General features: G+C 38.3%; 2 protein-coding genes across 5 annotated transcripts in view; both read left to right on the plus strand.

Moving 5' to 3' along the window:
- LOC134816162 (carnitine O-palmitoyltransferase 1, liver isoform-like) overlaps window positions 1–12,445 on the plus strand; it is a 40,014-nt gene extending 27,569 nt beyond the window's left edge. For 2 of the 4 annotated variants that reach the window (XM_063824931.1, XM_063824933.1), the window contains 13 exons: window positions 5,448–5,555; window positions 5,729–5,813; window positions 6,023–6,156; window positions 6,415–6,558; window positions 6,731–6,880; window positions 7,160–7,339; window positions 7,805–7,969; window positions 8,128–8,259; window positions 8,479–8,575; window positions 8,878–8,948; window positions 9,171–9,259; window positions 9,410–9,530; window positions 10,450–12,445. In XM_063824931.1, coding sequence (XP_063681001.1) covers window positions 5,448–5,555; window positions 5,729–5,813; window positions 6,023–6,156; window positions 6,415–6,558; window positions 6,731–6,880; window positions 7,160–7,339; window positions 7,805–7,969; window positions 8,128–8,259; window positions 8,479–8,575; window positions 8,878–8,948; window positions 9,171–9,259; window positions 9,410–9,530; window positions 10,450–10,515 — 1,542 coding nt within the window. In that variant the 3' untranslated portion in view covers window positions 10,516–12,445. The remainder of the gene's footprint in view (window positions 1–5,447; window positions 5,556–5,728; window positions 5,814–6,022; window positions 6,157–6,414; window positions 6,559–6,730; window positions 6,881–7,159; window positions 7,340–7,804; window positions 7,970–8,127; window positions 8,260–8,478; window positions 8,576–8,877; window positions 8,949–9,170; window positions 9,260–9,409; window positions 9,531–10,449) is intronic. The other 2 variants (XM_063824932.1, XM_063824934.1) reach the window with 1 other exon arrangement.
- LOC134816165 (sodium-dependent phosphate transport protein 2B-like) overlaps window positions 1–15,548 on the plus strand; it is a 131,845-nt gene that overhangs the window by 37,006 nt on the left and 79,291 nt on the right. The window contains exons 2-3 of the mRNA XM_063824937.1: window positions 14,282–14,498; window positions 15,217–15,413. Of these exons, the coding sequence (XP_063681007.1) occupies window positions 14,398–14,498; window positions 15,217–15,413 (298 nt within the window). The 5' untranslated portion in view covers window positions 14,282–14,397. The remainder of the gene's footprint in view (window positions 1–14,281; window positions 14,499–15,216; window positions 15,414–15,548) is intronic.

The following is a 15,548-nucleotide window of genomic DNA, read 5'->3' on the forward strand; positions in this document are numbered from 1 at the left end:
CTTCTAATCTTTCCTGTATTCTTTTCGGCCCTTTTTGACTGGACCGTGCTTTTTGTCACCCCTCATCAGGGACAAAAGGATTTCGCGGCATGTACGAAATCGCGAAATTTCCCATTCTCCGCGACAAATTTTATGTGTAGTTTAATGTATAGCCTGTTAAATTTCGCGGTACCGCGAAATTTGGCCAAAATAATCGCGAAATCCTTTTGTCCCTGCCCCTCATTTCTCTATCTTGGTATTGTTTGCCACCTTTTTTCTCCTTTTTGCCACCTTTTTTCTCCTTTTTGCCACCTCCCATCCTTTTATCATGCTCCATGTTGCGGCTGTGGACCTCCTTTCTTTTAGGTTCCTTATCTAGATCTTTTCCTGGCCAGCATTCAGCCATGCACTGTTTCTTACAGTCTAAGGTCTCGCATTCTGCCGCTGCCATGCAGTTCTTCGTGCATTCTTTGTCCTTTTTAAATTCTTCGATAGTTTCCTTATCTAGATCTCCTGGATAGCATTCCGTTATGCACTGTTTCTTACAATCTTTGGACTCACATTCTGCCGCTGCCATGCAGTTCTTTACACATTTTTTGGCCTTTTTAAATTCTTTGATCTGATTACCACCAAGCTACCGTTGGCAAGGAAAAGTGTGAGCACTGCAATGAGAAATACCATGTACTTCTTCCCAAACTGAATAACAAGTCTTCTATAAGCTGTGCAACTTCAAAACCAAAAATAATGAAAAATCCATCGGACAACTCGCTTTATAAAGGCCCACTTAGGTCACCTTTGTCTGTCAATTTCTGAGGAGTGGCTTCCATTAGCTTAATAGTATTAGTAATGATGCTATTGGCGATACAAATTATTTTCACCCCTGTTTGGCTCCTTCCATCGTAATCACCATGTAAAATCTGGCTTTAACTTGAATGAAAGATCTTGCAATGCGTAAATTGATGGATTGTTTACTTGTGAAAATCGTAAAAGGGAACCTTAAAGTTATTAATGTGTTACGTAACAATGGCAGTTCTCCGTTTCATCATTCATAAGTATCAAATTATCTCAAAGCAAAGTTTAGGTCCTTGACGTTGGAAGACCGTCACAAGAACACTTAAAATTAAATTCTGTTAAGTGAAGGCTGGCATGTTTCAATTGAACACGTGTCACAACGTACCTCAAATGTATGACGTACCTCGTCTGCAGGGGAGGCCGGAAGAAGAACAAGGATTCAGCCCTCGCATCTTCCTGGCGGTGCTGCAAGCACAAACTTCCTACGAAGTGTCCGTGTCTGTGCTATCTATCCCTCTCAGACGATTCTCTCAGATTGAGTACGAAAACCCACAACCACGAAGCAGACCTCGCAGCCCCTGAACGAAGAGAATGCCTAAGATCCCTGAAAAGGAAAGCTGCAGATCAACCTCTTTCGGCGACACAGAACCTCATATCAGAAGCCCTGGTAGAGACATCGACTGCAGTAAACCAGACTCTCCCTAACATCATGTCCTTGGCCAGAGTGAATGCTTTTATGTAGAGTTGCCAGGATGGTATGTGAGAAATTGCTACTTTCACCTCTGTCAAGCTGTTCAAAAGAACATTCAGAAGAATTTTAAGAAGATTTACTTTTCAGATAAACTGTTTGCCAGAGCTGCAAGGCTTGTTGTATTTCTTGCGTTTGTTCCAATGTTACCATGGTTACTGTGCAAATTCCTATTTTTCATCTAATTTGCACGTGGGCGGTCGTACATACAGACATACAGAAAGAATTCTATATTTATTATAATAAAATAGCTAAAATGCTATGTGACAGATGACTCCCAAATATTGCGCCGCCAATAAGGACACCGTGTGTCTTGAGGGAGGAGGAAATAACAATTTAAGGAATAACCGTAACTTTCTCCTAGTTTACTCTGAGATTCGCAATCAACTAGCTCCTCCAAAGATTATCCAAATAGGGCCGGGGTCGTTCACATATTACGTAATCATATAGCTATTGTGTCAAAATAACATTAATTAATCATTCGGAAACACCCCCCCCCCCCCTCCCCCCTTAGCTGATTACGCAATATTTGAACGACCCCATAATGGTCACCTCTTGCATTGTTTGATAGTCCAGATCGGTAGAAGAAATTGTCATATTATTGTTAAAGCTAACTTGCTGTTTGCGCAATATTTTCTCAATAGAAAACAATTTCGAATGGCCTTTAGCTTGTGGAGTCAAACTGTCCCATCTAGGCCCTGGCCAGTATTAGGCTCTTTAAAGTCTTTTATCTACACAAAAGAACTTCAAACGGTTCCAATAGTGTCAGATGCAAAAGGTATTATACTACAGTGAATAATCACATATATTATGCCAATTCAGACCCACCCCAGCTACTCCGTCAGCAATTTCATTCATGGCTATTGTGTGGAATTTGAAACTCTCCAACCGATCCCCCTATAATTGTGACGTTGTATGTGAACCCTCCCTTCTTTGAGAGAGTATGAACAATTCCACATACTTAAATAAACCCTTCCCATAATATAACCATCTCCACAGTTTTCGTTACCACAATTATTTTTATCATGATGATGTTCACTGCTTTTATTTTGTTGTTGAACGCGAATATAGTTTCGGGTTCGTTCCGGGGGAAGAATCATGTTAATGACATTCCTGCGATGTTTCGTTCAACCTACGACAAATACCACGGACAATACGGAATCCAGGTATTTACAGAAAGAAACGCTATTTTTAAAACTTTGTATATTTATGCTGTGCTCCTTTCCCCTTTTTTGCCAATACAGTAATGTTTTGAGAATAAATCCAATCCTCACAAAATTACTTCAGGCATTGACAAAGAGAGCGTGCAAGGGTGAAATGAGGGAAAGAATGGCTAACTTCAGAAAACAAGTCGAAATTGTGAACGACGTGAACGATGACAAGTCACTGCCATATACCGCGGGTCTGAACTTCATGTCAGTCATGACAAATGAGGAGATTGCGAACATGCTCACTTTGAACAGAGTCAACATTTCTAGATGGGAGGCCAAACTAGATACAGAAAAAAGAATAGTGCTACGCAGAAGACAGGGGGAAACGTTCGAAATTCATAAACAGCCGTCAAGTGTGAACTGGGTTACAAGAGGTGCATTGCCCCCCATCAAGAACCAGAATGACTGCGGAAGTTCTTGGGCTTTCTCTGCAACCGCAGCTCTAGAAGGAAACTATTTCATAGAAACTGGGGATCAGGTTTCTTTCAGCGACCAGGAGAGTTTGGACTGTGCACAAGAATTAATAGATAGTGGTGATGGATGTCAAGGTGGCCATATGGCGTGGCCGTACGATTATGTAAAAGCTGTCGATCGGCTAGCACTAGAAAAGGATTTCAATTACGTCGCCAAAGACAGACCCTGTAACATGAAAGGTGTTCCAAATGGATTGAAAAAAGCACGTGTAACAGGTTGGAAACTGTTGCCTCAGTTTGATAGCAGCTTGTTAGAAGTCGCAGCCGATCACGTGATTTCAGTTGGCATTCAAACGATGAACACGCCATTTTTTACATACAGAACCGGGATCTACGTATGTCAAGCAGATAAGGGTTGCAAGTGCCAGGTAGGAGCAGACCATGCTGTGGATCTGGTTGGGTACGGGAAGGGGTACTGGAACGTGAGGAACTCTTGGGGGGCTCGTTGGGGCGACAAGGGCTACATTAAGATGTCCCGAGATCAGGACAACATTTGCTTGATAAATACTGCTGCCACTATCCCGACTTTTGAATGCAGGAACGATCAGCAGTGCGATAAGTGGGATGGCGATGACGAAGATGAGGAAGATGAAGATAAAGAAGATTTTGAGGTCGGAGATTCAGTTAAATGCGGGTCCATAAAACATTTTGGAGGCAGATGCGTAGACTTAGATGACTCAGAGAGCAATGGAGCAATACTGACAGATATTGGATGTGACCGTCAGTTCTGCCTCACAGACAAGGGTTACGTACAGGATAAAGTCACGGACTTGTGCCTTACAACCTCGAATCCCAACCAGAGTGGCAGTTTGATAACCTTCGGAGCTTGTAACAGTGCACTAAAATGGTCTAAAACTAGTGATGGTTTCCAGGTCCAGGGTGGTTCAAGGTGTTGGCACCCTAAAGAAGGTTCTCCTAAACCGGACAATGAATGCGAAATCATTATCTGGTCTGGATGCAATGGTAATCGAAATCGCATGACCTTTAAGATAACTGAAAACCTTTGTTGGGAGGAAATAAGTGGCAAGAAACTCGGCAAAAAACTCAAAGATGATGATAAAAAGCAACTCACCGAGAAGGAATTTGATGATGCCAAGGATCTATGCTTGGAGACGCCAGGATGTAAAGGACTCTACTACAACAAGAATAAGGGCTACCAGCTGTGTGGATCTAACAAGCCTAAAGATGGTAAAAATACAGACAAGATCTTCGTCATAACGGACTGCTCAAAAGCTTGTGAAGCAGGAGAACAGAGGTGTGATGATGGAGAGTGCAGAGAGAGGTGTGATGATGATGACGATGACTGTCCTCCTGGGACCACTCGGTGTCCTGATGGAAACTGTAGACATATTCACATGTGTGGGTGATCTTTCAGTGTCTCACGGATACAGTGATTTTCTATTTGATTTTATCTTTCTCATCGGAAATAAAGGAACTAAAATAACTCAACGTACTTTTTACTAAGCGAGCTTTGTTAAGGGAGTGAGCTTGAGGTTGTCATGATATTAGGGGTCATGATTGATTATTAAATTAGATGACATTGTATTTTAAAAAGAGAAGTTTGAAATAAACCGTATGTTTTTACTTCTATTTTAATATTTCAGGTAATTGGGAATATTGAATTATGAAGTGGCCGGTATTCACTATCGCAGTTAAAAGATACTCCTATAAAACAAAATTATGAAAAATTACCAGCGAACTACAGTCAAACCTAATAATAACTTAATAACGCGATTTCCCAGCACATCAATCATTGGGGGTCTTCATGAAAAATGTTCGAAATAGACTTTTTAGTTGTTTCTAATACTAACATTAGAAGGTCCGCGCTTATCAGTAATCGTATTGCGCGAGCGTTTTTCAATCGCGCGTTCTGAAAATCGAGTCTAAAAATCGAGTCTTTTTACAGTTTTTGAGCAATTACCCTGAAACTTGCAGGATATGTTCTGAGGATCATTTAGAAGAGATTGCCCGGGCAAAAGTTTGAGAAAGGCCTTAATATATGTTCTTTATATCCGATTATAAAAATCTTGGACCTGGTTTTTGACGATGTAGATAGCCTCCTTGGGTCATGAACAAAATCGAAGATACAATCTCAAAATCTGTTCTCATCGAAATTTAGTTTTTTACCTTAAATCTTTGTCACTTACACCTATGTATACGCTGCAGCCGCCTAGAATGTTTCAGCCAAACGCTGCCACATAAAAATAAAACGGCAGGCAATATTAAATAACGAATTATTTTCAGGACGCAATTCAGTTTACTCCAACTCACGTCCGCTCTGCTAGACTAGCTAACATCATCACATCCCTCATGAAATTCAAGAACGATGTCGACAGACAGACACTTGCTCCGGTAAGAAATTGTAACGATATTATCACCTGGTATTTGTTTACCAACTCATCGTTTCTAAAAAGAAGAACAGTATTTTGTTAGCAAAACTGATGAGAATTCTAAAACAGCCATCTTTAATGTCGAAATTTCTCAGAGATTCGCTTTTCACTTTCTCTTTCACTTTCACTTCTCAGAGATTCGCTATGGGAACAGCGCCGTTGTGTTGTGAACAGTACCCTAGAACTTTCAGTACCACCCGACTTCCTCAACTCGTCCAAGGTTTGTTTGCTTGTAATGCTACAATAATATGATGGGCGGCCATATCGTTTAGTATATAAACTGTTTCAAATGAGTGACATTTTGAGCATCGTAAAGGATCGACACATGATTCGGTATTAAGAACAGGGGCATATCATGATATGCAACTAACAGATATGTATCTTCCTACACACTACCCCTCAATTAATCTACTCTGGTTGCATTTTCAGACACAATCGAGCATTATACTGACGCTAAACACGTAGCCCTCTACAGTCAAGGTAAATGGTATGTGCTCAATGTCATCTCCGGAGGGAGGCAGCTCACACCTATTGAGTTGCAGAAACAAATCATCTGGATCGAGGTACTTCAGAAAGCTTTTACATAAATTAGTTATCTTGCACCGTTTAGAAATTATTTAGAATTTAGAAATAAAGTTTAGGCAGGACTTTTGGATCACCCTACATGTTAAATGATGCAAAGTGGAGTAAAAAATCAAGCATTTTGTTTATATCGTTAGCAAGAGTGATTGGGTATTCAAGAGAAGTGGACTTGACAACAAGTTTTGATTTTTATAAAAAGCTAAAATGAAGTTATCATTGAAACTTTACACTTTTTTCAGGAAGCAAGTAAAACAGACGTTGCATCACCCGGAGAGGAAGATCTGTCGGCGATGACGTCTGGCGAGAGGAGCAAGTGGGCCTCTTTCAGAGAGACCTTCTTCAGCAAGGGAACAAACAGACACTCTCTTCATCTCATAGAGCAGGTGGGAGATCTGTGGGGGCCGGGGGAGTCCCATGAGGATTGAGGAAGGGGGGGGGGGGGGGGGGTTGGGCGTCAGACTACGATACAAAAAAGTTTTAATTAATAGCAACATAAGTGAAAACTTTTAGAGATAGATAACAAATTAGCTATAATCTGACCTCTTTTCCCCGCAGTCGCTGTTTGTCGCCATCCTTGATGACAGTGAGCCGGGGTATGACAAGGAAAACCCAGATATGCTGGATGACTACGCTAAAGGAATGTTGTGTGGGGACCATATCTGGTACGATAAGAGCTTCAACGTCGTCGTCTTCAAGAACGGAAAGGTACGATTCACTTTCACTTTCACTTTATGATTGGAATGTTCTAGTACAGTTTTATTGAGTCAGGGTAACCGAGAAACTTTTAACTGCTAATATAATGGTTTTGTTTACTAAGTATTAAGTAGTGGTAATAGTGTGCGCGATACTATGTAGTATGTACCGTTCCTATACAAAGTATACATCATCCCGAAAATCTGATAAAATAAGCATCATATAATTCAAAATGTTGCTCCATGAGTTTATCACTAAATAGTATTACCATAATTATAATTTCCGCCTCAGATTGGGATGAACGCTGAGCACTCGTGGGCGGACGCTACAATCATCTCCCATTTAGCAGAAGAGTGTTTTAACTGGGACATAGAGCTTGGCTACGACGCTAATGGTAACTGTAGAGGACAACCACGTGACGACACCATCCTCTCCCCTCCTAGGAGACTCAGATGGGATATTCCTGCAGAGGTTCGTTTGTTTAATTCTAGTGGTTTAGTGACGTCACAATGCCAGTGACGTCACCATGCCAGTACCTAGACCTGGCTTGTAACTCTCTGAGCAAATTGCCGTTATAGGACGTTATGATTGATGTGGGGGAGTTGCTATTATTTTGTCGCTGTAATTGGTTTAATGACGTCATGAACCAATAAATTGTATTGTCTTGATAAATAAATTATGATTTATCAGTAGAATTGAACAATGTGATAACCAACGCCTGATTGATTCCACTTGATGTTAACATCTGTTGTCTGTAGACTCGTGTAATAGTATTACTGCTCTTTACTATTATAATATTACTATTATCTTTACTATTATGATATTAACGCTCTTGTGACCTATCAAACGTGAGTCTAGACAAATGTATCCAGATGGCTTCTACTGAATCCCTTATTTCTCGTTACCACAGTTGTTCTAATCCTCACTATGATCCAGGCAGTAGATCAGGTAGAAGTAGCGCGAGGTGTAGCTGATGATATGAAGGCAGACCTGGATCTACATATCATGAAACACGACAACTACGGGAAAGGCTTTATCAAGACCTGTAAAATCAGTCCTGATGCTTACATCCAGATAGCACTGCAACTTGCTCACTACAAAGTAAATAATTCTTATAAATTCCATGAATTATTATACGTTGATGTTCGAGAATATTCTTGTACGTTTTCATATAATGTTGAAAGTGTGGTATATAAACCCCGGTATTCTGTTGAAAGTGTTGTATATAAACCCCGGTAATAAACCCCGGTATTCCACAGAATCAAGATAAGTTCTGTCTCACATACGAGAGTTCAATGACGAGGCTGTTTAGATCCGGTAGAACAGAAACAGTGCGGTCCTGTACTTCAGAGGCCTGCGCGTTTGCCAGGGCTGTCATTGAGAAAGAACCTGTGAGTCATTTAACATTTCTTGTTTGCTGGAAATGTTGCTTTATACCTCTAGGGGTCGGAAATATTTGGTAAACGGTTCAGAATCAATTTTAACCCCCATTCTTCTACTAATAATGCAACTAATGTCTTAAATTCTTTCTGGGCGACCCTCGATCGAGAAGAAATCGATGCATTAATGTTATTAAATTTCTCAAAGTTGTGTCACTAAACACGATTTAGATTGTATCGACATCTCAGAAAGACGAATGTAAAGCATTACTAAAAACAGCAGTCAACAGACACACTGACCTTTTCCGTGAGAGTATGAGTGGCAAAGGTAACAAATATTATCTTTATTTTCACTTCTTAAAGGTAACAAATATTATCTTTATTTTTACTTCTTAAAGGTAACAAATATTATCTTTATTTTCACTTCTTAAAGGTAACAAATATTATCTTTATTTTTACTTCTTAAAGGTAACTCTTCAAATATTATATTTTCACTTCTTAAAGAGGACATAGAAATCATAAGCTATGAAAATGATCGCATCATGATAAATTGTTCAATCACTGTTTCAACTTTCTTATCACATGTGATCTAGTCACGTGACGTGCTCTTGTTAACTTCCCACTTGCCAGGAGTTGATCGGCACATGTTCTGTCTTTACATTGTGAGCAAGTTCCTCGGCGAAGAATCTCCCTTCCTTCAGGTATAATTAATCAATGAGATAAATGTACGATAAAACGGTATTCTTTACTTTGATAAGGTTCATTAATTAACGACTTCCCTAATAATATAAGGTGATGGTGTGGAATGTTAATTTTGAAAAGATAAAGAGTAATTGATTAATGATTACAGGTGGATATGTAAATACCACTGAATATATTATCTGGACAAAAGTCAAATATCTTCAAACTGATACTATTCTCAGGAAGTATTGAGTGAACCCTGGAGGTTGAGCACAAGTCAGACCCCCTACGGTCAGGGAACCCACACTGATCTCCGCAAATTCCCGGACAGGTAACCAAACACTCTCTAATAAAACTCTCTAATAACACTCACTAGAATTAAAAAATCAGTATTCAGTATGATCATTGGCCGGGGAGGGGGGGGGGGTGCCGGGGGGTTTTACCGCCCGATAAATAAAAACATTCCACTGTATTCTCCCAGGATATCCGCCGGAGGAGGGTTTGGTCCTGTAGCTGATGACGGTTACGGAGTCTCCTACATCATTGCTGGAGAAGATAACATCTTCTTTCACGTCTCCTCTAAAAAAGCTTGTCCTAACACGGTCAGTTTGAATTTAACTACCTTACTCGGGATTATTATGACCGGGATAAAGTGGTGGGTTTAGGGTAATTTCGCCATATTTTTCCCGAACCACATTTTCACCGGTCGTTAATAAACCCGCCTACTCAGCTTTTAGGGTTCCCAAGGGGTATGGGTGCTCATATTTTAATCGTTGTCTTATATTCACTAAAGAAGACTATTGGGACACTTGTTGTAGGTTTTTCGACTTCATTTGGCTAAAATTGCAAAAAATTCACCTTTTTGCCCAATTCTTGTCATATATCCTTATTGTCAAATTTGATTTAAATAGGCCAATTTTTAATTTCTTAGGTATTGACTATCTCTACATAATGAAATAGGACTCAAAGTAAAAGTAACAGTTAAATTAAAACTTGAATTAATTAAAACTGATGAAAGGGATGATCCAGATGAAGATAACGAAGATGATTACAACTTATTGGAAGACTAAACAGCTCTCCCTTTATCTTAATATCGATCTGGTTGTTACGCTTCAAATGTTAAAAATTATTTTCCATCTAGTTTGACTAACCACGAGTCATTATTTCTGTCTACTTTCAACAATTATTGATAATTCGACTTGTTTCACAAGTTTTAGCAATGCGAAAATTTCTAAACTTGCTTATCTCTAATAAGGAAATTTACATCTGAGACAAAATTTTTGAATCTAAAATTGAAAGGTTGGACACCGGTAAAATGGCGACCGGGAAAATGTGGTGGGTTTTGAGCAATTTCGCCATATTTTTCCCGAACCATATTTTAACCGGTCGTTAATAAACCCGTCGTAATAATCCCGAGTAAGGTATCAGACATCAGTTTAGTATGGATCGTTCATTTAATTCCTCAGTTGGAATAAGAAACGCTGAGTTATTTTAGAATTTTATTTTCTGTTTTATTTTCAGAATTCAAGAAAGTTTGCGGCTGACATCGAAGAAGCAATGCAGGACATCAAAAATCTCTTCCACTAACAGTGACTTAATTCGTCTACGTCTCCACTCTCCATATATAATTATATACTATTACCTGACACTTCGCCTCACGATTGGAACGAATTTGTAAATTCCACCATGCATAAACATTAAACACTATAATTATGAAATCAGCGTAAACATTAGAAACGCTATTAATGATTTTATTTTGGAGCTTCAATTTATGGATTGAATGATCGCTCTGAACAGAATTTGAACTTGTTTTACCTTCTCGTATCAAAAACCATTATATATACTTATTTGTATCATAAACTATTGGGTATTTTGTATATTAGTCATAGATTTCATTAAAGAACGTGGATATTTGAGAAGCTGTAGAGGATAAACTTTGCGGATGAGATTAAATTAAACGCTGTTTTAGTATTTTAGTTTCAAACGTGCATTTATATTGGTACAGATCCAAACACCCTTCCATCCCAATGCTCAACCGACCACTACTTATTTTTGTAAATTACAACATAACGTGTTCTTTAGTTCTAATATGAGCTGTTATTTAAATTTTAATGTTGATACAAAATATGTTAAGATTCGGCATTATATTTATTCACCATGATCTGCTGTTTTCTACCGTCAGTAAACGGGGATCTCTCGACATGGTGACGTTTTTTAGAGATAAGATACAATTGCAATGATAAATTTAACTCTTAACTTGTTTTTAATTTAAAAGTAATGTTAGGTCAGTTTACTACGTTAGATTTTATTTTAGGTTTGTAAATATTTAAAGCTGTCAGACAATGAAATGACAACTGCACAAAATGTGGCAGATCTCAAATTAAGACTGACAGTAATTGATTTATAAAGATGTATCATTATGTCATTTGTATTTACCTAAAAGAGTAGTAATTGCACGAGACAAAGCCCAGCGTAGGTCTGCTGTAGATATTACCTGGGGACCCCAGGCTATTATGTTGATAAACAATAGAGATTCGGCGGAATGACAGGCTGAGCGCCGCCCAGTAACTGTAGATATAGAGAACTGTACAATTGATCAGCCCGGAGTTCAGAACCTTTTATCTTACCATGAGATTTGGAGAAACTGTGCAATTTGAGAACTTTGATCATTGTGTTGAGTCTCGTAACATTTTTGCAGAAGTGCAGGTGAACCACAACCACATTGCGGGTAATATAATTTGGTGCGGTCACTCTACCGTAGATAACTCAATTAAACCAGCTTCTTTCCCGGAGATTATGAAGAAATTGAATGGTCTCTGATCCAATCAAGACACACATACAGTTTTGATTCGGATTCATGGTTTGGTTCTTAGCACATGGTCCTTCCAACTATTTTAAGGGACCAGCAACAGTTCTGAGCATCACGCACTTCAGATCGAGTTCCGTTTTCTATAAACCTGGTTCAGTGATCCCGGTTATATGCGCATCTAGCACGTCCTTGTGAAATATGAATACCTTACTTTAATCGCATTAATATTTACGGAGGCATTTTATTTCAATGGTAAAACTTAACAGCTGGTTTACTTTACGTTACATTGTTATCAAAAGTAGACGTCTGCCTGCAATCCTGTACATAATATCCTCTGCAAAACTCTACAACTGAACACGTCCTTTATTTGTGAACTTAGCATGAAACCCCAGTCACGTTGCAACTGCGGCACTTCATCTACCTCATTTCAGTATATGTTCCTTTGTCTTAAAGCTGATTTATTCGCACCAGCTGTGGTAAAATGATACAGTCTAGCTCCAGAGGAACCTCTCCTTTGATTCACCATAACTCGATAAGGCAGGCTGTTTTAAAGATAGCATTTAGGTCCATGTGTTTTTAGTTTCTATCACATCTAAGATTATATTTAGTATTCTGTTTTAGACCTAGATTTTAGATTTAAATTGTCATTGTTGACTTTGTCAATGCTATTGAAGGCTAACGTGTCCTGCAAAAATGCAGTTTACCGAATCGATTGTTTTATTTATTTTCAAATTCAAAACTTGACGTTATCTGATTTAAAGTAAAATTAAAAGTCTACTAATACTATTATCAAATGTGTTGACAAATTTATTTGAAAGACAAAGGATCATTGCCATTCGCGATTAAGTTGGGAATCCGAATATCATGGCAAACTAAGAAGAGACGTACGTACGGTACGTACCTTTAAAACTGAAGGTACAAAAGCCACAAAATTCGCGGCGAGTTAAAAATTGTCTGCTGTTCTGAAATTTTTACTCTGATCCAAAATTATTTAAAATTTAATTTTAACTGCCATTACGCTGGCAGTCTACATGCTACAGCAAGATTACGAAATAAGCTATTAGTTTTATGCAGTATTATACGTTCGTCACTCATATTTCTTTGATGAAATACAAAATTAAAAAGTTTCCCATTTTTGTACCGTAAGAGGAAAGGTACGGTACGTGCCTTTAGAAAAAGTTGTACCGTACGTATTTTAAGCCGGGTACCGTACGTATACTTCTCATCTTAGAGTTAGATGGCAAATCAATGCAAATGGTGATACTTTTGCCATCTAACAATGGCGATCATAGTTTTTTCCACTTTCACCATCGATGGCTAGGATAAAAAAGTTCTTTGTCACGAAGATCGCAAATGACCATTCTCGCTTATATAAGTATAACTATAAGAGTTGTCGATGGAAAATGTTTGCTTATGAAAAATCTTAAAATATTTCGTTTTCATCATATATCTGACAAAAATGGCAATGTAGCATGCTCCCCAAAACTCAAAAGTATGTTCCGCTGAAGTGTCTAAAGTCACAATAATATTAATTTATGTTCATGTTGTTTCTAAGACATTTCTAAATTAATGTGGTGTTGACTGATGTGGTTTCTTGTTCAATGCATATCTAATATTGATGAATTGGACGACACTGTACATTAAGACCAACGACAGACCCAAAACAGCGCATCGTTTTTAGAATAAACTTTAAATCTTAAATTTAGTTAACTTATATCTCGTTACCTTATCTACGGTCTAGGAAATTTTAACACGCATTTTCCCGGTTCTTTTGTCATTAAAGTCATTGTGGCACACTTTTAAATTTCAATTTGTGAGTCGTTCGTGACCTCTAGATGTGATCACTTGTAAAATTGGGTCATTACACTAAGTATTTGATGGAGTTTACATCGTGGGAATCTGATAATAAATCCCGATACAATGTGTTAACTCAGTCTGAGCATTAAGGGTGGGACAGGTTCATGTGCAGCGACAATATTGAATTATACAACTGGTCAGTAACCAAAGTAATTTCATTAAAATGAGTAACTTTCGCATCAGTATGCAATTATGACTGTCTGATTTAAAACGATGTGACCTGCTGTGAATCAGACCATGGCATGCAATAGAACTAGGAGAGTGCCTATTCTTACCGCCCTTTTTGTCCGAAGTTCCAGTACCACTGTAATGTTCCTTTAGACGATAAAGTTGGTGATACCGGCTGTGATTTAAATATTAACCTACTTGCCCAGCAGCAATTTATACTGATATAATAAACTGCAGCTTATCACGGCCGCTTTAACCTGGCCATGACCGCATGAACCCTTATCTTTTTAGAAAGTATTTGGTGCTCACTGTACATCTTGATTTGTTAGGATCGTGTGGTTTATTATGTTATCACTATCAGTCAACAACTTTCTGGAAGGTCGTTAATCCTTCTGTAGTTTGTTATTTTATCCAATCAGTACTTGATATCGCATTACCATGACCATGTGACATTACACTCTTTCAAATTCTCTTTTTTTGGGGCTTACTCTGCTAACATAAACAATCACTACCCCATAGCTCGACATAAGCTCCATTCAGATTCTCACAACAAGATTAAGAACAAGAATCAAAAAGCTCAGAATTTCAGTAAAGTTATCCTCGAGCTAGATCTAGAGCAGCAGAACCGCGAGGTAATGGTGGAATCAGATCATAGAGGAAGTAGGAACGGGAGTGTCGTCATCAACCCTGCCTTCAGTGACCTAGAATGTGGACAGACTGCCTCTCAGCAACCACCGTAAGTATATATATTATATATGTTTTATACATGAGGCTCATAATGATGATGTCACCAAAACCCAAATTGTATGGAATTGAAATAAAACATAATATTGTTATGTTGGGGGATTTACAGAATTAAAAACAAAAAACAGTATTCTCACGGTTGTTTAATTCCAACTTTTGATAACATAACATACCATAACATCAGATCCGTAATTTGAGGTAGAAATTTAGAGAAACATATGCTGGGTGTGTTATTCCTCAATGTTTATTCGAGCTTAATAAACTTACCTCGAACTTTGTAATTTTAATTAAGTTTTCCACGCCAGAACGACGGCAAATCTCAAATTTTTTGAACTATAAAACAAAACGATGATCCTTTATCTGTTTTGTCGTTTATTGCTAAAAATGCTTCGTTTTGGCTCTAGGCATTTTCAAAAATCAAAATATGGTGATTCAACTTCTAGCCCGTCTATATTTATCGATATATATATTTTTATCAATCTATAGACTATATCTATATTTAAATTTGGTCAAGAAGGGGGCAGTTTAAAATCCCTGACTTGATTGAAACTTAATTAAGTTACAGATTAAGTTGTACCAAATTGCGGTACATAATATTTCTAAGAGAAAAAGCAGTGACGTCACTTTGAGAGATATGAACTGTTATCTCCGTTATCTTTTCCTTATCAACATTTCTCCACTTCCCCTTTCTGTACCACCCAATCTCACAGCAAGGTTACAAGTGAAGTAAAACGGCCGACTGCAGACGCAGACGCAGTAGTAACGACACGACGTCAGAGCTACGTACGAATGGGAGACCCGGAGGATAGGAGAATGTCGTTGGGGAAGAGGAGGAGGAGCACCAAGGAGGATATCTGGGATGTTACCATGGATCTAGAGGAGGAGGTGGAGTATGTACCCTGGTCTGGTACGTGACAATCTTGCTGTTATAATATTTCAGGGAATAATTATACAGTTCAGGATACTTTGGTTTAATACTGTTTTAACAGAAATCACAGCTTGTCTAATTCTCTCAAGCATGCTATATAATATTACTGTATTA

Source organism: Bolinopsis microptera, chromosome 5 (genome assembly GCF_026151205.1).
Source record: "Bolinopsis microptera isolate Bmic1 chromosome 5, MBARI_Bmic_1.0, whole genome shotgun sequence".
Lineage (NCBI taxonomy): Eukaryota > Metazoa > Ctenophora > Tentaculata > Lobata > Bolinopsidae > Bolinopsis > Bolinopsis microptera.